Raw genomic sequence first — 26976 nt, 5'->3', positions numbered from 1 at the left:
ACCTGTGAATATAGATAGATTTATATATGTGTTTCAAACTACGTAAAAATTGCGAATAAACAACATTCTTGGCTTTCCCATTGTCTGTGCATATACAAAGCCGTATGTACTAATAATGACGTCATATGCAAACGCTCTTTTTACAAACAAACAAACATGCATCCACACAACTCGTTTTTATATAGATAGATAGATAGATAGATACAATACAAATTAACCGCGTAAAACTTGCGAATATACAACATTCTTCGCTGTCCAATTGTCGCTGCATATAAATACATTGTCAGGTTTACCGACCCTCGAACATGCAACGTACAATTGTCCATGGGAAAAACAATCAGTATTAAGATCTATACCACATTTTTCTAATGATTGACCTTGAGCTTTGTTAATGGTGATTGCAAATACTAATCGAATTGGGAATTGCAATCTTTTAAATTGAAAAAGCAGATCCGTTGGAATCATGGGAATGCGAGGAATAAGAACAGCCTCACCCTCATAAGGCCCTGTCAAGATTGTGGCCTCTATTAGGTTTTCCATTGTTTTTTTTACGGCAAGTCGCGTGCCATTGCAAAGCTTTGGTGGGTTGTTATTTCTTAAAAGTATTATTGGTACGCCTATTTTTAGTTGTAGCACGTGTGGTGGAAACCCTGAAGGATCTATGGAATTTAAAAATTCAGATGGATAATTAACCGCTTCATTTGGTTCCAAAACTGTGTCGACTGACTTGTAAAGGACTGCCTGGTTTCGAATCTTGGTCAAAACAATATTGTTGATTTCGTGGACGTCTATATTTTTGGGTGCGAGAATCGCTCTTTCACTTAGCCATTTATTATTTTTATAATTTTTTAGAATATTCGGAAATACTTTTTCAATCAGTTCATTTTTGGACGTCACTAAATTACAGAAATCAGCAGGTAGTTGTATACGTCCTGAAATTGAGTCTACTGTTTGACCAGAGTCATCGTTTTGCAATCGGACACGCATATTTGTAGTTAATTTTAATATTTTTACGTGTGCCCATAAATTAGAATTTTTTAGGCAAGCATTCATTTCGTCTGCAGGAGTTAAACTACGTAAAAATTGCGAATATACAACATTCTTGGCTTTCCCATTGTCTCTGCATATACAAAGCCGTATGTACTAATAATGACATCATATGCAAACGCTCTTTTTACAAACAAACAAACATGCATACACACAACTCGTTTTTATATAGATAGATAGATAGATAGATACAATACAAATTAACTGCGTAAAACTTGCGAATATACAACATTCTTCGCTGTCCAATTGTCGCTGCATATAAATAGATTGTCAGGTTTACCGACCCTCGAACATGCAACGTACAATTGTCCATGGGAAAAACAATCAGTATTAAGATCTATACCACATTTTTCTAATGATTGACCTTGAGCTTTGTTAATGGTGATTGCAAATGCTAATCGAATTGGGAATTGCAATCTTTTAAATTGAAAAGGCAGATCCGTTGGAATCATGGGAATGCGAGGAATAAGAACAGCCTCACCCTCAAAAGGCCCTGTCAAGATTGTGGCCTCTATTAGGTTTTCCATTGTTTTTTTTTACGGCAAGTCGAGTGCCATTGCAAAGCTTTGGTGGGTTTATATTTCTTAAAAGTATTATTGGTACGCCTATTTTTAGTTGTAGCACGTGTGGTGGAAACCCTGAAAGATCTATGGAATTTAAAAATTCAGATGGATAATTAACCGCTTCATTTGGTTCCAAAACTGTGTCGACTGACTTGTAAAGGACTGCCTGGTCTCGAATCTTGGTCAAAACAATATTGTTGATTTCGTGGACGTCTATATTTTTGGGTGCGAGAATCGCTCTTTCACTTAGCCATTTATTATTTTTATAATTTTTTAGAATATTCGGAAATACTTTTTCAATCAATTCATTTTTGGACGTCACTAAATTACAGAAATCAGCAGGTAGTTGTATACGTCCTGAAATTGAGTCTACTGGGAGCTTTCCGTTTCCAATTGTCAGCAATTGATCTGAAAATGTTTGACCAGAGTCATCGTTTTGCAATCGGACACGCATATTTGTAGTTAATTTTAATATTTTTACGTGTGCCCATAAATTAGAATTTTTCAGCCAAGCATTCATTCGTCTTCAATGGCTCTGGTGGTGCAGCCAATAGAGGAAGTTTAACTTTTCCTGAGGCGCAACACATTCCCATTGTTTCACCATTAAATTTCAAGGCCTTGCAATAGGGACAAATTTTAGACATTGTCCCGATTTGAACACATCTACTCAAGCTATAATCATCGACTGGGTTGTACCTGAATGCCAGGCGATAACTTTTAGGTTGCTCTGATTCCTCGGCACGCTTTCTTTTCTTACTTTCTCTATCAGCAGCAAGCCTGATTTCTTGCTGTTCTTGTGATTCCTCGGCACGCTTTCTTTTCTTACTTTCTCTATCAGCAGCAAGCCTGATTTCTTGCTGTTCTTGTAATTCCTCGGCACGCCTTCTTTTTTCACTTTCTCTTTTAGCAGCAAGTCTGCTTCCGCGTTGCTCTGGTAGTTCCTCGGCACGCTTTCTGTTCTTTTTTTCTCTATCAGCCTCAAGCCTGTTTCCTTGCTATTCTTTTGATTCCTCGGCACGCTTTCTGTTCTTTCTTTCTCTATCAGCCTCAAGCCTGTTTCCTTGCTGTTCTTTTGATTCCTCGGCACGCTTTCTGTTCTTTCTTTCTCTATCAGCCTCAAGCCTGTTTCCTTGCTGTTCTTTTGATTCCTCGGCACGCTTTCTTTTCTGACTTTCTCTATCAGCAGCAAGTTTTTTGGCATAGACTCTTTGAGCATCTTCATCGGCTTTTGCCATGGTAAGTTCATCAGTCATTGTAAACTTAAACATTAATAGATTTCTACGTGAACATATGTCTTAAATATCTTGAATGACGTCACCGTCAAAGCAAAAATGACGACAACAAATTTCATGACGTCAGTCAACACAGAAACATGACGTCACCTGATCCACAGACAGACACACAGGCAGACAACTTATTTTTATATATATAGATATATCCTAGCTGTTGGGGTGGCGCTTCGCGCCACCCCAACACCTAGTTGGTGGGGCGCTTCGCGCCCCCCCGCGCGCGTAAGTCGTTACGCGCCATATTAGTTACGCGCCATTGTAGTTGTGTCCCTGTGTCCCATCTGTGAATAGAGATAGATATAAATATATGTTTTTAACTACGTAAAACATGCGAATATACAACATTCTTCGCTGTCCCATTGTCTGTGCATATAAATAGATTGTCAGGTTTACTGACTCTTGAACATGCAACATATAATTGTCCATGGGAAAAACAATCCGTATTCAGATCTATACCTCATTATTCTAATGATGTGTCCCTGTGTCCTGGTCGTCATTTATATTCCCTGTGTCCCGGTCGTCATTTATATTCCCGGTGTCCCGGTCGTCATTTGTGTCCCGGTGTCCCGGTCTGTAATTTCTATTCGAACAATCCCTGTGTCCCGGTCGTCATTTATATATCCTGCCTGTGCCCCCGGCGTCCCCGTTGTAGTTGTGTCCCGGTCGTCATTTATATTCCCTGTGTCCCGGTCGTGATTTGTGTCTGGGTGTCCCAGTGTGTAATTTCTCTTTGAGGTTCCCGGTCGTCACTTATATTCCCTCTGTCTCGGTCGTCATTTGTGTCCCGGTCTGTAATTTCTCTTTGAGTGTTTTTTCTTTTTAGTTTTTTTTTAGTTTTTTACCTTTTTTCTTTTTTCAGTTTTCTTTTTCTTCTTTATTTTTCAGCGTCACTATGAAGTACATATCGACGAACCTTTGTTTTTTTAACTTAAATCTGGTAGGCATTGATGACCTTATCCAAGTCAAAATCCCAAACCCAATCATCATCGCTATCATTTTCAGTTTTGACTCTCGCTGTCCAGGTGGATTTTCATCTAACTGCGCGGTTTTGCGTTCTTTAGCCGCAAGCCTGTTTTCTTGCTGTTCTTGTGATTCCTCGGAACGCTTTCTTTTCTTACTTTCTCTATCAGCAGCAAGTTTTTTGGCATAAACTCTTTGAGCAGCTTCCTCGGCTGTTGCCATTGTAGGTTCTTCAGTCATTTTACAATTAAACATTTTTCCGTGAACAAATGTCTTAAATACCGTTAATGACGTCACCGTCATAGCAAAAATGACGACAACTAACTTGATGACGTCAGTCAACACAGAAACATGACGTCACCTGACAGACAGACAGACAACTTATTTTTATATATATAGATATATATATATATATATATCTTATGGTGTAGTACCATTGATGTTGTTGTGATGTATATGGATTGGAATTCAACAGTCGAACGATCTTAGATAATTATTTTTGAAATTCATGGTGTAGTAGGTGTATTCGAAGATGCTATATCTTTAAGATTTTTTTAATAACTTAGATATCCTTTTTTAAGCTCTGCTTATCCTTTTATTGTGCCTGTTAAGTTCGTCTGCACTTTTCAAGTGCTTTTCATAATTTGATGTTAAAATAATTTAAGTGGTTAGATACTCTTCTTTGCGTTTTGTTGCTGGTTTCAACAACAAATAAATCAAAAGGTAAATGTTCAGCGTTAAGGTGAATCAAAATATCTAACTAAATGTGGCGTCACTCGCAGGAAATGATGTGAAAATAGGAAACTAGACTTTAAGCTAATGAAATTCACAGAAAGAATAAATATCGTAACTATTTCGCCTGTACCAGCAACTAGGCGTCATTGATGTAGGTAAAAACAAGCAGAACTGAAAACAATTCTGGCTTTAAAAGTGAAAGCCAACAGGTTCAAAAGCGTACAAATGCTGGGGAACTAACATAAATAATCCAATAAAACGAAGCAGAGTAGAAAAAATCAAACATGCAGTTGGTGTTACTCTAGTGCAGGCACGTACGCAGAAATTTTTTTTCGGGGGGGGGGGGGGCAAAACCTTTGAAACAGCAGATATAAAGTAGCCCTTTTTTTATTTAGTAACTAAATAAATGCAAAAAGCACGTGTATCGGAAAATACAGATTAACTTTAATCTGCAGTATTGTAGCGGATGGGGGGAAGAAGACTGAAGCCTCAAAAGTACGTTTTAGGCTCAAGGTTATGTTCATAGCGATTTAGAACCAGAGATTAATCTAGTATATCCCACTGGAAGGGAAATTTTTGGATTAAAAGTGCAATATGGGTGCTGTGGGGGGGGGGGGGGTAGTTCTTCTGTTGCGAAAACGTCGATTATAATGAAAAATGATAGTTTCCAAAATTGATCCATTAAAAGTTGTACTTTATCCTGAAAAGGGGGGATAAACGCCCTAATATCAGGGATAATTCTATTATGTTGTGGAAATCAAACTCTCTTTACGAAAAACAAGAGCTAGAGCTCATATGGCACTTGTGACGCGGCAAGAAGGGCTAAGAGCCAAGAGCTCATATGGTATGAGCTCTAACAAATTTCTAAGAATCAATAGATTGATTTAAAAGGAAAATCAGAGGCTTAATGCCGGTCGGGATTTAAAATAAGAGCTCTGAGTCACGATGTCCTTCTAAATATAAAAAATCATTAAGATCCGATCACCCACTCGTAAGTTATAAATAGCTCATTTTTTCTAACTTTTCCTCTCCCTTTTGCCCTCCAGATGGTCGAATCTGGGAAAACGACTTTATCAAGTCAATTTGTGCAGCTCCCTGACACGCCTACCAATTTTCATCGTCCTAGCACGTCCAGAAGCACCAAACTCGCCAAAGCACTGAACCTCTCCCAAAACTCCCCCAAAGAGAGCGAATCCAGTACGGTTACGTCAATCACGTATCTACGATATTTGCTTATTTTATCCACCAAGCTTCGTCCCGATTCCTCCAGTCTAAGCGTTTTCCAAGATTTCCGATTTCCCCCTCCAACTCCCCCCAATGTCAACAGATCTGTTTGGGATTTGAAATAAGAGCTCTGAGACATGAATTCCTTTTAAATATCAAATTTCATTAAGATCCGGTCTCCCGTTCTTAAGTTAAAAATACCTCAATTTTTCTAAATTTTCCAAATTAAAACCCACCAGCTCCTCCAAAGAAAACGGACCCGTTCCAGTTATGTCAATCACGTATCTAGAACTTGTGATTATTCTTCCCATCAAGTTTCATTCCGATCTCTTCACTCTAAGCGTTTTCCAATATTTCTGTTTCCCTCCTCCAACCTCTTATGTCCCCGGATCCAATTCGAGTCAAAAATGTAACATCTGAGACATAAGATCCTTCTATATATCAAGTTTAATTAAGATCCGATCACCTATTCGTAAGATAAAAACACCCCAATTTTTGTTTTCCAAGAATCCCGGTTTCCCCCTCCACCCCCTCCCCCCAATATCACAGGATCTGGTCAGAATTTAAAATAAGAGGTTTAAAGCACAAGATCCTTCTAAATATCAAATTTCATTAAGATCTGGTCACCCATTCGTAAGTTACAAATACCTTTTTTCCGAATTACCCCCCCCCCCCCTGCACCTCCACCAAAGAGGACGGATCCGGTCCGGTTTTGTCAGTCACGTATATTATACTTTTTTTATTCTTCCCATCCAGTTTCATCCAGATCTCTCCACTTTAAGCATTTTCTAAGATTCCCCCCCCAATGACGCTGGATCCAGTTGAGATTTAAAATAAGAGATCTGAGTTACGAGGTCCTTATAAATATGAAGTTTCATGAAGATCCGATCACTCCTTCGTAAGTTAAAATACGTCATTTTTTTCTAATTTTTCAGAATTAACCCTCCCCCCCCTAATAGAGCAGATCCGTTCCAATTATGTCAATCACGTTTCTAAGACTTCTGTTTATTTTTCCCACCAAGTTTCATACCGATTCCTCCACTCTAAGCGTTTTCCATGATTTTAGGTTCCCCCCAAACTCCCCCCAATGTTACCAGATCCGGTCGGGATTTAAAATAAGAGCTTTGAGACACGATACCCTTCTAAATATCAAATTTCATTGAGATCTGATCACCCTTTCGTAAGGGAAAAATACTTCATTTTTTCTAATTTTTCAGAATTACCCCCCCCCCCCCGCCCCAACTACCCCAAGGAGAGCGGATCCAATCCGGTTATGTCAATAATGTATCTAGGACTTGTGTTTATTATTCCCATCAAGTTTCATCCCGATCCCTCCACTCTAAGTGTTTTTCAAGATTTTAGGGTTCCCTCTCCCAACTCCCCCCCCCCAATGTCACTAGATCCGGTTGGGATTTATAATAAGAGCTCTGAGATACGATATCCTTCCAAACATCAAATTTCACTAAGATCCCATCACCCGTTCGTAAGTTAAAAATACTTCTACTTTTTTCTATTTTTTCCGAATTAACAGGGCCCCCACTTCCCCCCCCCCCAGATGGTCAAATCGGGAAAACGGCTATTTCTAATCTGGTCCGGTCCCTGATAGGCCTGCCAAATTTCATCATCCTAGCTTACTTGGAACTGCCTAAAGTAGCAAAACCGGGACCGACAGACCGACAGAATTTGCGATTGCTATATGTCACTTGGTTAATATCAAGTGCCATAAAAAACAACAAAAACAATACAATCACTAATTACTTCAAAGAGGGTAAAATGTTAGACAGAAAATGGATTAATAATTGGGCAGTGACTTGACCGGATAATTGCATGCTGTAAAATCCCAAAAAAGGTTTCACACATGTATCTAGATTCTTAATAAACGTCCTACTTTTTCCAGAAATCCCAAGAAACCATGGGAGCATTGAACATTTTACAAAATTTCGGGGCCGAAGGCCCCCCCCCCTGCACACGTGCCAGCTATAGTGCAACCCAGAACGCTGTAGATTGACATATCTCTCAATTCGAAGATATCTATTTTTTTTTTCTTTTCTTTTTTTTTGGTAATTTCTATGGTATATATATATGGTGTATATATATATATATATATATATATATATATATATATATATATATATATATATATATATATATATATATATATATATATATATATGTGGTATATATAATCTCTTAGTTCTATGGTATTTTTAGGATTTTTTAGTTCTTGATTTGTTCTTTTAATGTCTACAATACTTTTAGTTTTTCACCATTTATAGTTTTTCTGTTCCATTGCGTCTTAATCTTTTTCATACTTCGACCTAGAGGTAAAATTTGCCTGGTATATTTTCCTCTTGTGAATTCCAGTGGCCTCAAATCCTGTTTCTTAGTTTTTATTTTCTCTAAGTTTTGTTAGGGTAAATTAAGGTGAATTAAGTCAAGAAAATTGATCTTGGAGGTATTAAGTGTCAAAAGCTAGATACGGTTTCTGGCGCTTAAAATTTTGGAAGATTAGTTGACAATTCATAGACCAACTTTCCACGAAAGCAAAGTTCAATTAAGAATTTAGAAAAATAAACCCATAAGCCTAGTGGATTTAGTATATTGTTGATCTGAAAGGGAACCAGATGTTCCGAGTACTGTTACTTTGTAAAATTGCGAAGACCAGTTCTCACACAACCTGGAAGAAATTCATATTGAATCTTAAGACAGAACTTTGCAAGTGTAGCATGAAAATCTTACTTTACTTGGAAAACGTTTTCAAGCAGATATACCAAATTGAATTTTAAATTTAACTTTTCTAGAAGGCCCTTGAACTACTCTTAGAAGAGGCGTGTCCTCCTCTTGTGTAAGGTAGATTATGATAGTAAATAAAAACTCTATGACTAGGAAAACATAGAAACTGCAATTTTTTCGGTGGATTGTTTATGGCAGGGTTTGTTTTCTGATGTTCCTATTTTAAAATAACTGTGGCTGAATTAAAAGGATATTAAAACAAGAATCAGAACTTGAGTTCAAAAATGGGTGACTTGATTGTCTTTTTCTTTTGAAGATATGGTGCTACCACATCCAAAGAGCTCTTTCGGAAACTCAAGTACCTTCGCAACGACTCTTCACATAGCTGAATTTTAAGGCCCATTGCAGAGTTGAACACTTCATCAGCTAGAATAATATTGTTGGAATCACCTAAAAACAAAAATGAGCTTTTATAAGTCAAGAAAAACGAGTTGAGAGTATTTAGAATGCGCGTTTTAGAACTCAACGTTCCATTACCCTTTTCATAGGCAACGCAATCGCGCTGCCTATGTAAAGGGTGATGTGGGCTCAATGTATTATTATTATTTTTTTTTTTGTTTAGAGCAATTCGTATCAAAGGAGCTGTCGTAGAAACTTCGAAAAGGGATCATTCCATTGGAAATCACAAGGGCTAATGTCCTTTTTAATAGTCAAAAGTTATTGGGGGGCAACTAACCCCCCTCCCACGCCCACCATTTCCCCAAACACGTTCAATCGAAATTTTAAGATAGCCATTTTGTTCAACATAGTTTGAAAATCCATAAATTATGTCTTTGAGGATGACAACCACCCCTAGAGCCCTCAGGGCAAGGGTTGAAAGATATGTAATGTGGGCATATTAGTTTATATAGAAAGGGTGGTCGTATTTGCTTCGGAAGCGACTCACTCTCCCTCCCCCTACATACAAACACCTTGTATTTTCCCGAAATGTATCTGAGAGGAATTTTGAGATGACCTTTCATTGTCAGAAAAACTTCTAAAAAGGCTCATTCGATTGGAAAATAAAAGGGCTACTGCCCTTTTTAAGAGTCAAAAGTGATTGGAGGGCACCACGACCACCATTTCCCCAAGCACATCCAATTAAAAGATTGAGATAGCCATTTTATTCAACGTAGTTAAAGGCCTAGAAATTATGTATTTGAGGATGACAACTCTCCTACAGCCCTCAGGGCAAGTTGTAAGTTATGCCCTGGGGACATATCAGGTTTATATAGAAAGGGTAGTCATATAAACTTCGAATAAAGCTCATTCGATAGAAAATTGAAAGGGCTAGTGCCCTTTTACGGTCTAGTGATTGGAGGGCCACTAACACCCCTCCCTGCCCATCATTCCCCAAACAAATCCAATAAAAATTTGGAGATAGCTATTTTGTTCAACGCAGTTGAAGAGTCAAGAAATTATGTCTTTGAGGATGACAACCCCCTCCCCACCAACAGCCCTCAGGACAAGGATTGTAAGCTATGCCCGGGGCGTACAAAGTTTTTATGAGAGAGATATATATTTATTAAACCAAAAAAAGGGACAAAAACAGAAATAACAGCCACCCCGAGACGTAAAAAACTTGTCCGAGGGGGTAGCAAAAATACATTAGAAAACTATACAGAAAAAAATTATAAAGCCAATAGTACGACTTAATCGGCACCACATGCCTTACAACAAACAAATTCAGTAATACTAATAAAATCATACCCCGAGAGGCCACCATAAGGTACTCAGTTATGTATTTACACACCCCCCCCCCAAAAAAAAAGAAATGAAACTAGAATAAAAGAACTAAAATTCATACTTCGTAAAAAGGATTTCCTTTATTTTTCTCTTGAAAAAAGAAATATCACTATTATTTTGAAGAATCTCATCTAGATGATTCCAACTTCTAATCCCTCTATGAAACACAGAAAACGTCAACCGGTTTGAAACAGTCAATAGAATATTAATCTCTATGGAAGGGGTAGAGGTATAAACTTTGTATCGGATGGAGCTCATTTCATTGGAAGTCAGAAGTTTTAGTGCCCCTTTTAAGAGTCAGGAGGGGAATGGAGGGATGTCTGCCCCCCCCAGCCCCCCGATCATTCCCCAAAATGTATCTGATCGAAATTTTAAGAGAGCCAATTTGTTCAGCATTATTGAAAGGTCCAGTAATGGGGACCTAAACCTCTCCACAGTCCTCAGGACGAAGGCTGTAAGTTAGGCAATTCGTTCATTGGTTAAACATAGTATATGTTATCGAGGAACGTATGCATGTCTGAACTTTACTTTCCAAGAATGCGAAGGGTATTCAGGCGAGCCTTTCAGAGAATTTCGAGGGGAGTGTTAAACTAAATCAAAACACGTTATGTGTATACGGATTGTCAAAAGGGTACAACACAGGAATAGCTGAGTATATTAATTTGGAAAATTCAGGAAATGAAAAGAGAGATGATCAAACAAGCAATATTTGCATGCTATCAATACTACTACAACTACCACCATTACTGTTACACATTACTCTATTTACAGTAAAAGGGGAAATTTGAACTATATCAAAAGATGCTATGTGCATGCATGTTGTCAAAATAGCGTATCTCAAGAAGTGATTTGGGTATTAAGTTGAAACTTTCAGAGAATACTTAAAGGGGAAGATCGTTTACCAAAAGGCATTATGTGCACACAACTGCTAATACTACTGTTACAGCTACATTTACTACAACTACTTCTATTGAAACTACTTGTAGGGCTAACAGCATTGAGATGAAAATTTCGAGAAGTATATGAACATACAGGTTATGAAAAGAAAATATCAGCATGGCTAATTGTATTAAGTTGAAACTTCCAGGACTTGACTGAGAGGGATCTTAAACTGCCCAAAAGGCAATAGGTTAATACTACTGCTGCTAGTAGTACTACCATTATTCAACACAAGTACTATTAATAGCAATTTTATTATTGTGACTACTATAACAACTATGCCTAAGACCACGAAGGTAAAATTTTCAAGATATTTTGAGGGGGAAGATAAACTGAATCAGAACACGCCTTCTGTATGCAGGTTGTCAAAAGGGTGTAACAGCAATATCTTAGGAACAGTTTGGTTTGTGAAGTTGAAACTAATAGGGCTTTTTGTGAAGGATGTTGAACTAACCAAAAGAAAATATTTACATCCTAATGCTACTGCTTCTACTCATACTACTGCTACTACTACTACTGCTATTAAAACTGAGAATATTAAGGCGATAAATTTGATATATATAGAAACTGTATGGAACTTAATCGATACACATTATGCCCACGCAGGTTGTCAAGCAGACGCATCAGAAATGCTTCAAAAATAGTTGATGGTACCTATTAAGCTGAAACTTTCAGCGTGTGTTGAAGTTGATGTTGAAGAAACCAAAGGTGCTATGCGCATGCTGGTACTTATGCTGCTACAACTGTTGCTACTGCGCAAGCTAAGGGTATTAAGGTGAAGCTTTTAAGGAATATCTAGGCGGATGGAGAACTAAATAAAAAAAACAAAACAAAAAAAACTACAAGCATGTGGACTTTCGAAAAGGTGACAAAGAAATATCTTAAATTTAAATAATAACGAAAGTCAATACTAAACGAAATAAATGATAATGAATGAAACTTAAATAATTGAAACTCAAAACTAACAGCAATGACAATAAATAGTCAAGTCAGACTTAAAAATCAGCAAAAATTGACGTAAGTACGACTGATAACCCCCATGCCTTCTGAAGACCATAACACAATTTGCACTTTACTGAAAACAAAATACATTAGAAATGTTTTAACCTTTCTTACTTTCATAAATAAAAAAAAATATCAAAAGCTTAAGGAAGAAACGTCAGTATGTTTATATTAAACTGAAAATCCACGGTCATTTTTTTTCTTTTAGTGAAGCGTCAATTGTGTTCTGGTCTTGAGAAGGTATGGGGGGGGGGTCTCATGTTAATTTTTGCTCGTTTTGAATTTGACTTGGCTATTTATTGTAACTTCTGTTCGTTTTGAGTTTCATTTATAAATTGATAGTGATTTGTGGTAGTTTTATACTTGGAAGATTGCTTGACTTTATTTTTGCTCATTCTTGGCTTAATGGAGCTCTTTACTTTTCTTTGAAAAACTTGTTTAGTGGAAGAGGGTTCTTAAATAAATTTTCAAAGGAGAGGTAATCTTCTGTAAATGATGTAAAATCTGGAGTGGTCAGGGGTGCAATAGGGCTGTTAACCCACATACAAAAGGCTAGAGTATTTTTTGTGAAAGGAACTGGCCTGGAAATTTTTGAGGATCAACACCACCTTTTCTGAGGGTAATTAGCCTTCCCCAATCTCATGCTGGAATGTTGTCTTTTCTGGAGTCTTATGTGCTGTGTGTGATTAGGTAAGTATCTAGAATGGTAGCTGCAATCACTAGTGGTATATCATGCAGGTAATTGATAATCCTAGGCAGCTTGCATTAATATCTATCTATACATGTATATAGGACTTTAGTGACCACTATCAGACTGTTAGGTACACCCTAAGAATAACAAAAGGTCACAAATTCATCCTTTAATGGGGAGGGTATAAAAGCGGGTTTTTAGGAGGCATAAGAACAAAATTCAGCTTAAGACCCTCATAGGCTTTAAGAGCAATACCCCATCTCCTTTGAGTACAGGTATGAATAGTGATATTTTTTTTCATATAAAATTTAAATTAAAAAACATAGAATACATAGAAAAAACCATGAATGATAGCTAATTTACCTTTGAGAGTTACTCTTGTGTTATTGAGAGTCACTAGTTACTTTTTGTCACTCGAGCTGAACAGAAATTCAATAAGAAATTAATATAAACTTGATGTGGTACGCTTTTTTGTTAGCTGTGTCACTAATTGTTGTTGTTTTTTTTTTGAAAAAATCTAAACAAACAGAAACGATGGTCATTTGGAAAGGACTCGTTATTGATTCTAAGTGCTCATTACGAGTGTACATGAGATCCAGCCCGTCATTTATATTGCTGCTCCCTACTTCTATTTCCTTGTGACTTTTAAATACTAATCCAGATGAAGAAACAGTTAAGGAAGAGTGTACAGGCAAAACATTTTGTCCACTAAAGAGGAGACACCTCCTATCAAGCTCCTATCTGCAAAATGTGGAATTTTGTATTTTTTGCCAGAAAAAAGATCACGGATGCGTGTTTTTTTTCCAGGGGTGATTGTATCAACGCAGTGGTCCTAGAATAGCGCAAGAGGACTCATTCGAACGGAAATTAAAAGTTCTAAAGCTCTTTTTAAGTGGCCAAAAAATTGAGGGCAACTAGGCCCCTTCCCATTTTTTTTCTCAAGTCACCCAATACAAATTTTGAGATAGCCATTTTGTTCAGCATAATCGAAAAAAATCTAATAACTACATCTTTAAGGATAAATTTATCCTCCACAGTCCCCAGGAGAAGGGCTGCAAGTTGTGAGCTTTGCCCATTGTTTACATAAGTAGATATGATATAATTAATTACACGGATACTATACGCCTTATCAAAGAGAGTGAGTATCCCCTCGCTTGTCAAGGCCATTCACTAAGACAGTGTTGAGGATCAATGAACTCTGTCAAGGCCACTCCCAAAGGCACTCTTGAGGATCAATGAACTCTGTCAAGGCCATTCCCTAAGGCACTCTTGAAGATCAATGAACTCTGTCAAGGTTAGTCCCTCAGGTACTCTTGGGGATCAATGAGCTTGTCGAGGCCATCCCCTAAGGCACTCTTGAGGATCAGTGAAATCTGAACAAATCCGGACAAGGGGATTCTAATGGTGTATTTGAAGACCAATGAGATGTGAACAAACCCGGTAATGGCAATTTCCTAAGCCGGTCTTGAGGAGCAATGAACTCTGAACAAACCTGGACAAGACAAATCTACCTTTCTAAATGCTATTGTGAAAGAAATGTAATGATTTGAGATCACAACTACGCATTTTTCGATGATTTCAGAAATATTTGACTGTGTAGAATTTAAACTGGAGACTCCTAAGGATGAAGGAATGACGTGCTAGTCAACTGAACTAACCAGTCGATGCTAATATATTGCTCTTAGAAATACATTGACAAAAAGTCTCACATATCACCTTATGAATTAACAATTAAATGAAATGAGTAGTATCCTATTAATACTTACGACCCCACTCATTAAATTTAAATGTTGTGTTATTAAATGTTGTGTTATAAAAAGGTTGTAAAACCTTTTTATCGGATAATACTCCTGTTTGCATGCTGGATATCCTCATTATAAAGTGTTTTTCCCGCAATAGGAAAGTCAGTGCAAAAGGTGGCTAAGCAATTTATATTCGAAATAGTTGGTCTTCTATCATGATGAGTGATATGGATTTCGGGGAAGAAGGTATACGCGAGGGCTTATTCCTTTATCTTACACCATCTGGATGCTTACCGTTTATTTCATGTTCTTTTTACAGGCCTCCTTCTTGTAATCCAGCGAGATTTTTTGATATGTTCAAGAGATACTAGTTAAGTTGGCAGAGTGTAAAAAAAAAACAGTTCTTATATTTGGTGATTTCAATTTCGACCTATCAACTTTGGATGCTAATGTTAACAGAGAATTCTGTTCAAAATTTACTTCCATCAGGTTTTCTACCTAACATTTCTCTGCCTACTAGAGTTACAACAACCATTGCTACGCTTTTGGACAATATATTTTTTTCTGCCCATTCATTCAGAGTAGTAAAATCGTCTGTGGTTTTGACTAATACGCCTGACCACTTCCTAGTTACAGCTTTTTTTTATTTTGCCCAAAATTCTCCTGATCGGCACAAGCCTTCAGAAAAAAACAAAGGTAGACAGAAGTGATTAATTTTCAGTCTACGTAAGCTCATTGATAATCATAATTGGTGTTCAGTTTTTAGATCAGATAATGTAAATGAAACATGTTCGTGTTTTCTTAGTCAAATGTCGCTTTTTACAAACCTGGTTACTTTGTATCGAGTCACTCAAAAGAATTATTTACACAAATTTGACCTATGGATTTCTGATGGAATTGTTTCGGCAATTAGAGTTAAAAATAGAAAGTATAAAAATATTATCAGTGAAAACAGAGGATTCGTTTCAAGATTATCGTTCATATAGAAATAGGTTGAACTCTATTATAAGGTGTGCTAAACGTAAATATTATAGTTCAATTTGTATAAAATCTGACATTAGAAAGACGTGGAATCTTATTAATCAAAAGATTCGACCAAATCATTGTTCTAGTACTAGTGTTGATTGTCTTGAAGTTGATGGGGAAAAGATTTCAGACCGTAAGATAGTTATGAATGCTTTCAGATGATTTCGGATTTTCTACTCGAATTGTCAAACAAGTAGCATCAAATATTTCTTCTCTCCTTGCAAATATTTTTAATTTATCTTTAATTACTGGAATATTCCCTGATTTGCCTAAAAAGGCAAATGTTATTGCTTTATATAAAAGTGGAAGTCCCACTGACCCCTTAAATTATAGTGGAATGCACCTTTCTGTTTTTAGCGAAACTCTTGAAAAAATTGCACATAAGCAACTTCATAATTTTCTTTGAATAATATATATCTTGCATACATCTCAATACGGATTCATTAAAGGCAGGTCGAATGAATTGGAGGTAAATGATCTTTTATTTGAAATAATTGACACTCTCGAATGTGGTCAGAGTTCCTTGACGATTTTTCTTGATATTGCCAAGCAATTTGATACTATCGACCATCGTCTGCTTCTTATTAAATTGAAAAAATATGGATTTTCATCAAGTTCTCCAATTTTTTTTTAAATCGTATCTTTCTGGTGGGAATCTAGAATATTTTGATCGTGGAAATGCTATTCGGTCTAATTGTTTTCCCATATCATGTGGCGTTCCTCAAGGCTCCGTCTTAGGACCTATCTTGTTCCTTCTTTTTATAACTGATTTGCCTGAAGTTTTACCACTGTGTAAAAATGCTTGTTGATGACGTAATACTTTTCGGATCCCATTCTGTTTGGATAGACTATTTTTAAACTTTATTTTGACACTTCCAGCTGCGTCTAATTGGTATACTAGGAATCTACTTGTTTCTAATGAAAAGGAATGTCAACATGTATTGTTTTCACGTACGGGTACAGTTCAAAGTAGTTCTTTTTCTATTTTTTGAGCAATGTTGAACTTGAACGTGTTCGCCATTTTAAGTATCTTGGGATTCTTCTGGATGAAAATTTTTCTTTATCATCCCGAAAACACATTAAAATCTTGTCACTAAAGATATCAAGAAATATTGGGATGCTGTCAAGGTTGCGCCGTCATTTCCCTAAAATTATTTTGAAGACAGTTTATTTTTCTCTTGTTCATTCTTATTTCCTTTATTGCACTTCAATTTGGGCATCTACTTCTGCATCTATTTATAAATAAAAAAAAAAAAATGCAAAATAAAACACTTTTGATTGTTCACATGTTGATTGTTCAGCTTCAATAAGACAATTATACGGGTCTTCCGGTATAATTTCGATGAATCATATCTGTCTGATTTCTATTTCCTGTATATGCCATGTTTTTGCTTTTCATCAACTTCCATTAAGATTTTCTACAATTTTTACGACAAACTCCCAATATCATGATTACCTCGCATCTCTAGAATTACGACCTACAACTAGTGTTGGGCGATATTGAATATCCGTATCAATATATCGCACCAAATATCGATATCGAATATCGAAACATAAATATCGATATCGAAAACGATATTATTTCGTCTTTTTTTGGTATCTACCGGTGAACATCTAGCAGAAAAGATCCCACAGAGAAAATTGTTTCGTAAATGGTCGAGAAGAAGAATAATGTATTCAATCCATTGGCCCATCTATGCTGATCCACAGCATGCACAGCTGTATCCAGAAGTTGGCATAACCAGTTCCCAAATTAAGTTTAGTGAGGACACTAAAATGTTGCTGAGAACCTCCGAAGGCCTTTGCTAGATGAAATACCTTCTAGGCTTATAGGCCTTCTTCAGGTAACACTCGTCACTATTGGCATATACTTCTATTTGCATTTCAAGAAATTATATATTACCCCTGACAATCTTCTCCAAGTTGAGAGTAAAATAGTAAGATACATGGATTTGGCCTTAATGGAATATGTATCAACAGATACATGTGCCATGACAGACCTTACGATTCAGCCACTACAGAATCAAGCCAGTTTATGGGGATTGCATGACGAAGTTTCAGTAGTCAATGCAAGGCAAGCTTCGTCAGGAGCTGCATCTGTCATGGCTTTCCAGATTTTCAGTAGGAAGTTTTTAGTTCCAAGAAAAACCGATCCACTCAAGCCAAGAAAGTCTTGTAATATGGGTCTCAGAGATACCTATATAATTTTTTTCATAAAATTAATGTCCATATCCGCCAGGAATGTCCTTTCTGAGAGTGGATTCCAAGCCTGATCGGTTAATTATTTAGTTCGTGGCAACAAACTGTAAGTAAGGAGCAGCTCAGCCAAATAACAACCAAAACTCTAAAGCACGGAATTTCGATAAAATAGGTACATCAAGTGAATTGGCTTTTACGCCAACTCCGCAAACCATTACCAATTCGAGAGTACCCTCATAAGGTCCAGTTTTTTAAGGTATCAAAGAAACACGTTGCGAATTCATAGTGTCAGGTTGTTTTTGTTTTTCTTGTTTCATTTTGTGAACAAGCAGTGTCAGGTTTTTGTTTTTCTTGTTTTATTTTGGTAAGATGTAGCCATTTAAAATATTAAAAATGTAATCTGCATGATGATTATTACTTTTCTTTGTAACAGGTAATACGCTTAATTATGCCATAAGGCATTTGCGTCTTCGTTGATTAACAGCATTTTGTCTTGTTGTTAATAAAAACTTACTCTACTCTAGCCTCGTTTCCTACGTTAAAAGAACAATGTTATTCTCGTACGTAGCACTAATCAATTTAATGTATTTGTCTGGTATACTATAAAAGAACAGGACCTTCGCTAAAACTTTTCTATCGGCCAAATCAAACGCTTGCACATAATCGATGAAACTAAGGACTAAAGGGGTCTGATGACTAAGGCACTTCTTACTTATTAATTCCTAAAGGTAAAAATTTGGTCGACGCATCCTTTCCCCTTCCTAAATATTGTTCTTTCCTTAAAACGTTGTCTAGAGCTTCTCCAAGTCAAAAAAATATCTTGATACTAAGTAATTTGCTTCCTAGAGGAATCAAGCTAATGCCTCTACAATTACCACACTCAGTCTTATCACCTTTCTTATAGAGGGATTTAACTAGAATTACCTTAAAATGGCTTTCACTTTCCCTTTTTCAAAAATCACATTCACAATCTTCTTCAATAATTTATCTCTAACTTTACATCCTCCATATTTAATAAAAAAAACGTATTGACAACACTATCAGCACTAAGGGCCTTACAATCTTTTAACCCTTTTAGTACTGTTTCTAATTCTTCCTCGCATAATAAATCTTCCTTCATTTCCTAAGTGCCACAAACTTTTTCATTCTTTCCTTTCTTGTTTCCTACAACTTTATAACTGTTTAGAAAGTTCTCAAAATGTTCTCCCCATCTCTCTTTAACTTTTTCTTTATGGCTAATCGTGGCGCTGTTCTTATATTTAACCGGGACAATTCCTGACTGATTTAATCTCTCTGTTTTAGCATTATGCCGACTGGCGGTATCTTCTCAATCTTTAGCAATTTTATCCGTGGCCACCATTTCACATCTCCTCAACTCATATTTTAATGCTTTCTCTAATTTCCTTACATTTTTCATATTTTCATATGATATGTCGCTGCAATACTTCTTTTACAAGCCTTATTAACATCATCATACACATTTTGTAACATCAATAAAAACACTCCTATATACTCTAGTATCTTGTATTGATCCTGCTAGTCTGTTGTTTACAATAACATAATCAATAAGGTCAGCCATCTTACCATCATATGAGTACCATGTTAACTTATGGGTCATTATATGACTAAATACAGTAATGGTTATAATTAGATTGTCATACCTACAAAATTGCAGCAGTCTATAACTGTTACTATTTTCTTTTCCTGAACAAAATTCACCAAGGCTAGGATACCATCTATCCCTATTTCAACCAGCCTGGGCATTAAAATCCCCAAACAAAAATATCAATTTTGTCCTGAGATCCTGTCTGTTTTTTCCTGTGGCTATAATTAAAATTTGTTAGAGTCACTATTATCTCCATCAGTCGGTTCTAGTAAAATTCTATATAACCTAATTTAATGTTTGCTAGCCATGGAATATGAGTTTAAGAGACTTCTAACAAGTCTGATTTAAGACATCTAAATTCGTCAATCAAAATGTCAGTACGATAGTTATATTTTAACATTGCAACATTCCAATTTGTAATTTCCATATTATTTAAATCATTGAAATTAATATGGCCTAAGGAAAAGCAATGGATCTCAGACCAGTGCAGAACAGGGACTAATACATCTTCTCAAGTCTTTACGAAGCGCTTAAGTCGGATTAAAACTGGAAAACAAGAAGTCCCCGTGACCTCCAGTTGAATCGAGGCTTTGCACACTCCTAGGCTTTGTCACAACATCGTTTTGCACACTTGGCGAAACTCTTTTATCAACAAGAGTCAAAGTACTGGTCATTTGATCTGAAGCCTGCTTCCTCTGACTAAATTATATATTCATGCAAACATTATACTGCTATGGGGAGGCAGCCCATACTAGATAACTTAGCTAGGAAAAGGATTTTCAGCCCCAAAAAGCCAACCAAAACAAACAAAACCTAGAAGAATTGCTAATATATCAGAATTATTCATAACTTATTTATAACTCTTTCGAGGACCTTCCCCAGGATCCTAATTATGCTTGTTGGCCTTTACATTAAGAGGAACTGGCGACCTCCTCTCCTAAAGTGAGAAAATCAACGAGGTGGTTTCTTTAAATTTAGAACATATTTCATAGTCCTGCTTCTACGGTAAGTAAAGCAGATTTAATTCTTAGCACAAAACGCATTGGTATATCATCTGGGTCAAGAACAGAGTAGCTCGAAGATTGTTTAATCTACAGGATTAAAGAGAATGTGATCTTGTTCTTTTAGAAAGAAATCTATATAGTGGTATCAGAAGTCCATTTTTTTCACTTCGGTTATTATTGATGAGGGACACTTTTTCTTTACCATTCGTTACAATTGACAGTTTGATGAATAAAGTAAACAAATAAGGCGAATTATAAAGGAAATAGCAAAAACTTACAGTACTTATCAAGAAGAAGACTGTATAGTATTGATATGAGGGGGCGGAGATTTAACGTCAGTGAAGATTCTATCAGCCTTCTTAGTTCATCTTCATTCAACTGTAATTTCGATATATCTCCAAGGACTAGAGGAATTTCACTTGCCATGTCGTCGCCATAAGATTCAAAAATCCTTTCGCTGATTTGGATATGTTCGTAAATCTCTGAAGTAATTAAATATCTCCACAGAACTGCAAGGGGCTGAAAAGGGGAAAATATATTCAAATTTACTGAAAGCACGACAAACCTACATTAAATTGTTTTCGAATTAACCACCTCCTGCACTCTTGGCGTGTGTCTTAATCAGTTAGATCCTGATGGCATGTCCAATGGATATGAAATCTGACCAAATGATTTGGTAAGACGATAAGGTATTTTTTCACGCACAGAATCCTTTGTGACAAGGACAAATTACATCAGGAATTCTCACAAAAGCCATTTTTTAAATATCCCTATCTAATTATTTTTTTCTAGCCCTGAGATTCCGCAAGAGTTCCTAGGCTTAAAAGAACGATGTACAGAATAGACCCAACGTATTGGGGATCCGAGACCAACAAAGATATATTTCAATAATATACCGGTTTCTTAAATATCTTTTAGTTACCGCACCTCATTCAAGTTCTTTTGTTTATCGACGATTATGTACAAGAAGGGAGAAATCCTCCTTAAACGTTTCCCTCAAGAAGGGTCAGAGGTCAAAGCAACTAGAGATAAGACATATAATATACACTTCAATTGAAGGAACAAATAAAAAAAAGCTAAGGAATACTGTCTTAGCAGCCTCTGACTAAGATGGCTGAATTTAACCGCTCAAAATTTAAAGTCTCCCATCCCAATAAAAATAATTCTCGTTTTGTTACCATATTTTTTACTGAATTCCTGTCTATTCTGAAAAACATAAAATCAGTAATAAACAGTTCAAAATTAAGACAAATGAGGAACCAGTACCACCAGCCTACAAGAAAAGGTGGAGAGCACTACCAGGAAACCTTTGCTGACAATACGCGATCAAAAGCTGCATGCTCGGAGACAAGAAAGGTGTACACATTACTCAGCGAAGCAACAGACAAACCTACGATCAAAAAATCTAAAGTGACATCTGATAGCAAGGAAATGAGCCTGGAAAGTTATGGCAATAACATATAAAAACCCGCTTAACCCACACATTTGCACCTGCTGTATCAGCCCACACTACACCAGTAGAGCGCATCCAATCAACACTGATCAAGATACCGTTTTTTCAACAGCTGTACGACAACAAAGAGTTTGGTTTCCGTCCTTTGCAGAAATCTGTGGGTTAACGACACCTCACCTTTGAAGTCCAGAAAGCTACTAAAAGTTTGAGACTTCAAAAGAAACTTGGGTAGATGACCACTGAAATGTAGAAAGCTCCTGAAAGTTTGAAACTTCAAAAAAATACCTGGAGTAGATGGTATACTGCCTCAATTTCCCAAAGTCACCTACACAGAATTGACTGTATAACTATATTCCATGATCTGCAAAGTCTGTGAATCAGAATCGTTCCCAGAAGTATATCAAAAATCTGTGATAATACCAGTGTTCGAGAAAGGTAACCAATCCATGACATCAAACTACAAGAATGTCTAATTCATTAGTAGTGCCTTAAAAGTGCTCTCGATAGTGCTTCTCAGACGTTTTTTCCCAAACAAGAGGTTCTAGAATAACCCTAGAATTGGTTGTATTGATCAGCTATTCATGCTTTGCCAAATGCTGGACTATCAATTGAGGCATCGAAAAACCCAGGTACTGCTTTTTACTAACTTTGTCACAGCGATTCATTCTCTAGCAAAACGTGGAATCTGGAGCAGGATGAAAGAGGAGGAGTAACGGATAAACGTAAATCCAATCTTATTATGAAGAAATGCTTGTAGTACTCTTAGTCAGCATAAGGTCTCTGAGAAAACGAAAAAAAACTTCAAGAACAGAGAAACGAGGATAATACAAGTCAGTGAAAACGTAGACTACAATGCAAATATTTCGGTCAAGACCTCCACTTAACCGTCCTCGATTCACAATATTAAAAAAAAAATACAGATAAAAATCCAAAGATAATATAAAACAACATTAAAACAAACATAAAAACTAAATATGAAGACCTTCTCACCGTTACTTTGACAGGGTCTTCATATATTTGTTTTTTTTTTATATTTATTTATTTTCTTTATTTCCCTCGAAAAATGAGGAGTACGCTACAATATAATATCAAGAAAAAACAAATGATAACACTTACAATCAAAACCTATCAAATATTGATCAAATACTTAAAAAAAAGATACAAAAACACTTGCTAAATAGTTTAGCCTATAAATCATGAAGAGCCAGAACTGTTACTAAAAAACGGAAATAAATAGTGGCCTAAAAGGTTAAACTTCGTTAAACTATATGTTTTAAGGTTTGGTCTTTTCACATTATCTTTGGATTTTTGTCAGTATTCTGTCTTTTTTTTTTTAATATTGTGCACTGAGGATGGGAAAGCGGAAGTCTTGACCGAAAAATTTGCATTGTAATCTACGTTTTTCACTGGCGTGTATTATCCTCGTTTCTCTCTTTTTTACGTTTTTTTCGTTTTATCATGATTAGCCAGTGTGGTCTCAGAGATTATTTACGAGGTCTCTGAGACTTTCCAAATCAACTACGGAGTAAAGCAGGGATATTTGTTCTCACCGATACTTTTTAACTTGGTTGTCGAGTGGATAATTAAACCTGCAATAGCGACATGCAAAGGAGTTTACGTCTCTCTGGGTTTCACTATCAGAGACCTTGATTACGCAAATGATGAAGCATTGCTTGGTGGGTCGGTCGTAAAGGCATAAAATAGGCTAATAGAAACTGCCTATCATGCTCCCTTTTCTTCTCAAAGTTGAAAAAGCCAAAACTAAATACATGACAAAAAGCTTGAGTACAGCTGGAGCCCGAGCAATTTTCCTTGATTTAGTAAAAATCTTAGGACTAGGGTGCTCCAAATATCTGGGCTCATCGATCAATATACATGGCAGTTGTGAATATGAGATACAAATTTTGGTAGCACCAGTAGCAGCAGCTTTCGCCCAGTTTAGCATTGTATTGTGACATAGGCCCGAGATCAAACTCCACAACAAAATCAGAATTTATGAAGCAATGCTCAGATCAGTACACTTTTATGAAAGTGAATTTTAGACCATTAAAGCTACTGATGCTGAAGCGCTCAATTTCTTTGAACATGGGTGTCTTTGGAAATTGATGAATCCTCGACTTACTGATATGGTCTCAAAGAAAGAGATCAGGAAGTGACGCTTTCAAGAATACGATGCAGCTCATAAAGAACCGCCAACTAACTTAATTGGGGCAAGTCTACAGACAAGCCGAAAAATATCTTGCAAAAAAACTGAATACGACTTCCCTTTTAAACCAAGTGCCTTGGAGAACAACGCAAAGCCTTACTAATCACCGTCGAAACGGACCTGGAGCCCCCAGGCAACTTTCACCGACATAAAAAAGAAGATAGAACAAATCGTGGTTGAAGATTATCACCTCCGTTACTGAAGATATACGTGGCTACAAGCAGTCTGTCGACCTCTCAGCACACGGGAGAGCTGATATAGTTTGTGTCCTGCTACAAATAGAGAGCAAGTAAGTACAGGTGAAGCTTCAAATCAAGCTGAGAATAGAGTTCTGAATCTACATGGCACTCAAATGATATTTTTTTTTCTATATGGCTGTGAGTCATGGACGTTGACATCCCCTGGAGTAAGGGGTCTGAATTTTCGGGCCGTTCTTACCACCTGAGAATTTTTGACATCAAACTAGACGATTGAATGAGCACTATATATATTTGTTGGTCATACTTACAATGGCATAAGATCGGTAAGATAATCGATAAGTATAATAAACCCTTCTTTGCCAGCTTTTTCCTGGAAGGAAGGAGTTCCGAGGAGGACAACGCAAAACTTGGCTGGCCAGCGTCAGATGAATTTCACTATTTCGGTCACCAATGGGCCATAAATTGAACCAAAATGATGAACAAATAAACCCAAAACCGCTATAAATTTAACTCGACCGCGGGAGGACTATCGGATGCCAGAAAATGTTCGCAAACGATGTCCAAACCGAATTAAAAGTAAGCAAGTATGTATTTGTAGTATATCCCCAGATATACAATTGTAATCCCTAGAGATTGCTGACGCAGAAAGACGCCTTTATTTTTCAGTCAAACTTTAATTCAAAACTGGTGCCTTTCTGCTTGCCAGCTAGAACAGAGGTTTCAGCTCTAATTCAGAATCATGCTCGAAGAAACGAAAACTTGACGAAACAGGTTTAAGTCGTCCATTCAGAGATGGACTATAGAACTCCAATTCAGCTCACATACAGCACGTGCAGACTCAAGGACAAGCGAAAGCAGGTTTTTTATGCCCCTTGTAAGAACTTCAGGTAGCTCTCCAACGCAGACATTCATCAATCACGCCTAAAGTCCAAACTTTCCGTTCAAAACCACTTACCACTTTCTCTTAATAAACCGAAATCGGCAATATAAAAAAAAGGACAAACTAAAGTGTTTGCTCCAGCAACAACGTTATACATTTTTGCACCGGCTTTGTGTATCCCCCCGCTGGCAAGGCATGTGTACAGTGCTTGTAAGGACGCATTCTAATATGTCCGAAGAAGAGACGCTAAAATATTAGCACACCAAAGAGCTCCCCAACTTCCCAATATAGAGCAATTAAAAGGGCTGGAACCGTAAGACATTGAATAAGTGAGAAAGAAGAAATGCAATTCGTGTTTGGAAAATTCTAAACTCCATCAATCTTTCATCTTTATAACTTTTCTATAGTGTAAGTATGACTCAAGGCCAGTGTTGGGGCTTTGCCCCTTTTCTTTTTCAGATAGATGACCCGTTACAGTTTTGAATAGATTTGATTATGGTATAATTTCAGAGGACAAGTTAGCTTCCGTTGCCATGACAGTTGTTTCGCAATAAGTAAAACTTTTGGTTAGAAATCTATTTCTGTCCGTCTGATCTCGGTCGTTGAAAATATAATGTTTTTCCAAAAGCTTGTTGATTTGACATCCTCATTTATTAGATTGGCCAGGGTCATTCTAGGGTCTACCCCAACCCAAATCTTGCTTATATGGAAACAATGAATTGTTAGTTCGCGCATAGATAGACTTCAGACTGTTCAGAGTCTACGTTTAGAAGTGTGTTCATATTTTGCTGGAGTTGACATTTGTAGAATATAAATAAGTTATTTTCTCCAACTGTGTGAGATTATTTTTTTCCGGACCCTGGCAGGTAGGAGAAGAGTTTTCGAGAAGTACCGTCATTAATACATCGACAGGATAACCCGTTTATCCTTCAAAGAGATAGTTAGAGATATCAGTGATGACACATATCGTGGCACCTTGGCCCCAACAGTTTGGCCCTTAACCCCTCCAAAAAGTAGTACGCTTTTCACACCAATACTGGTTGCAATATCAGTGCGGAAAGAAATTGCAGAACCCTTGTAATCGCTCGATCACGCTACTACACTCTAGCGGTACCACCAACGGCATTGGTGGGGCGTTAAAGATCCAAGACAGGCAGCCTACAGGCTGCCAATCATATCAAATAGTGTTGGCAACAAGGCTTCCATATCGTACAGTCACTCAAATAAGCTTGGAAAAAAAGCTGGCTCCATAAGTATATCGTGGTTCCTTCTCAGTTTGTTTAGCACCACCAGGGAACAGCCTATCCAAAGAAACCGTATCTTCCGACAATTTTAAGCATTATGATCATCAAAGACTGAAATGTAATCAATTTATCAATGAGTGTAAAAGCTCCCTGCAAGAATTCTATATGATTCTAAGCCTTATATCGCAAAAAAGAAATCTAAGGTATTTCAAGATGTTACTGAGTCTTAACAAGAAAAAAGAGAAACAATAAACACTGATTAAACAAAAGTTAAGTTAGTAGTGCCGCTCTTTAAAAAGGCAAACAAACAAAAAGAACAAGGATAGGACAAAGTCAAAACGAGAATGTTTATTACTAATTCATACGCGTGATCTTTACCTTTATAGCCCTCTTTTAGCCAATTTTTTTAAAAGCAATAAGAGATGTGAAACCCCAAGCTGCGATTGAC

General features: G+C 36.8%; 1 protein-coding gene across 1 annotated transcript in view; it reads right to left on the bottom strand.

Moving 5' to 3' along the window:
• Positions 1–8751: 8751 nt before the first annotated feature.
• Positions 8752–26976, bottom strand: part of LOC136033083 (uncharacterized) — a 44605-nt gene continuing 26380 nt past the window's right edge. The window contains exons 4-5 of the mRNA XM_065713687.1: positions 20824–21064; positions 8752–9001 (exon numbers count right to left, since the gene is read on the bottom strand). Coding sequence (XP_065569759.1) covers positions 8817–9001; positions 20824–21064 — 426 coding nt within the window. The 3' untranslated portion in view covers positions 8752–8816. The remainder of the gene's footprint in view (positions 9002–20823; positions 21065–26976) is intronic.

This window comes from Artemia franciscana, chromosome 11 (genome assembly GCF_032884065.1).
Source record: "Artemia franciscana chromosome 11, ASM3288406v1, whole genome shotgun sequence".
Classification (NCBI taxonomy): domain Eukaryota; kingdom Metazoa; phylum Arthropoda; class Branchiopoda; order Anostraca; family Artemiidae; genus Artemia; species Artemia franciscana.
The sequence above is the reverse complement of the archived record's forward strand: the minus strand, read 5'-3'. Positions and strand labels throughout refer to the sequence as shown.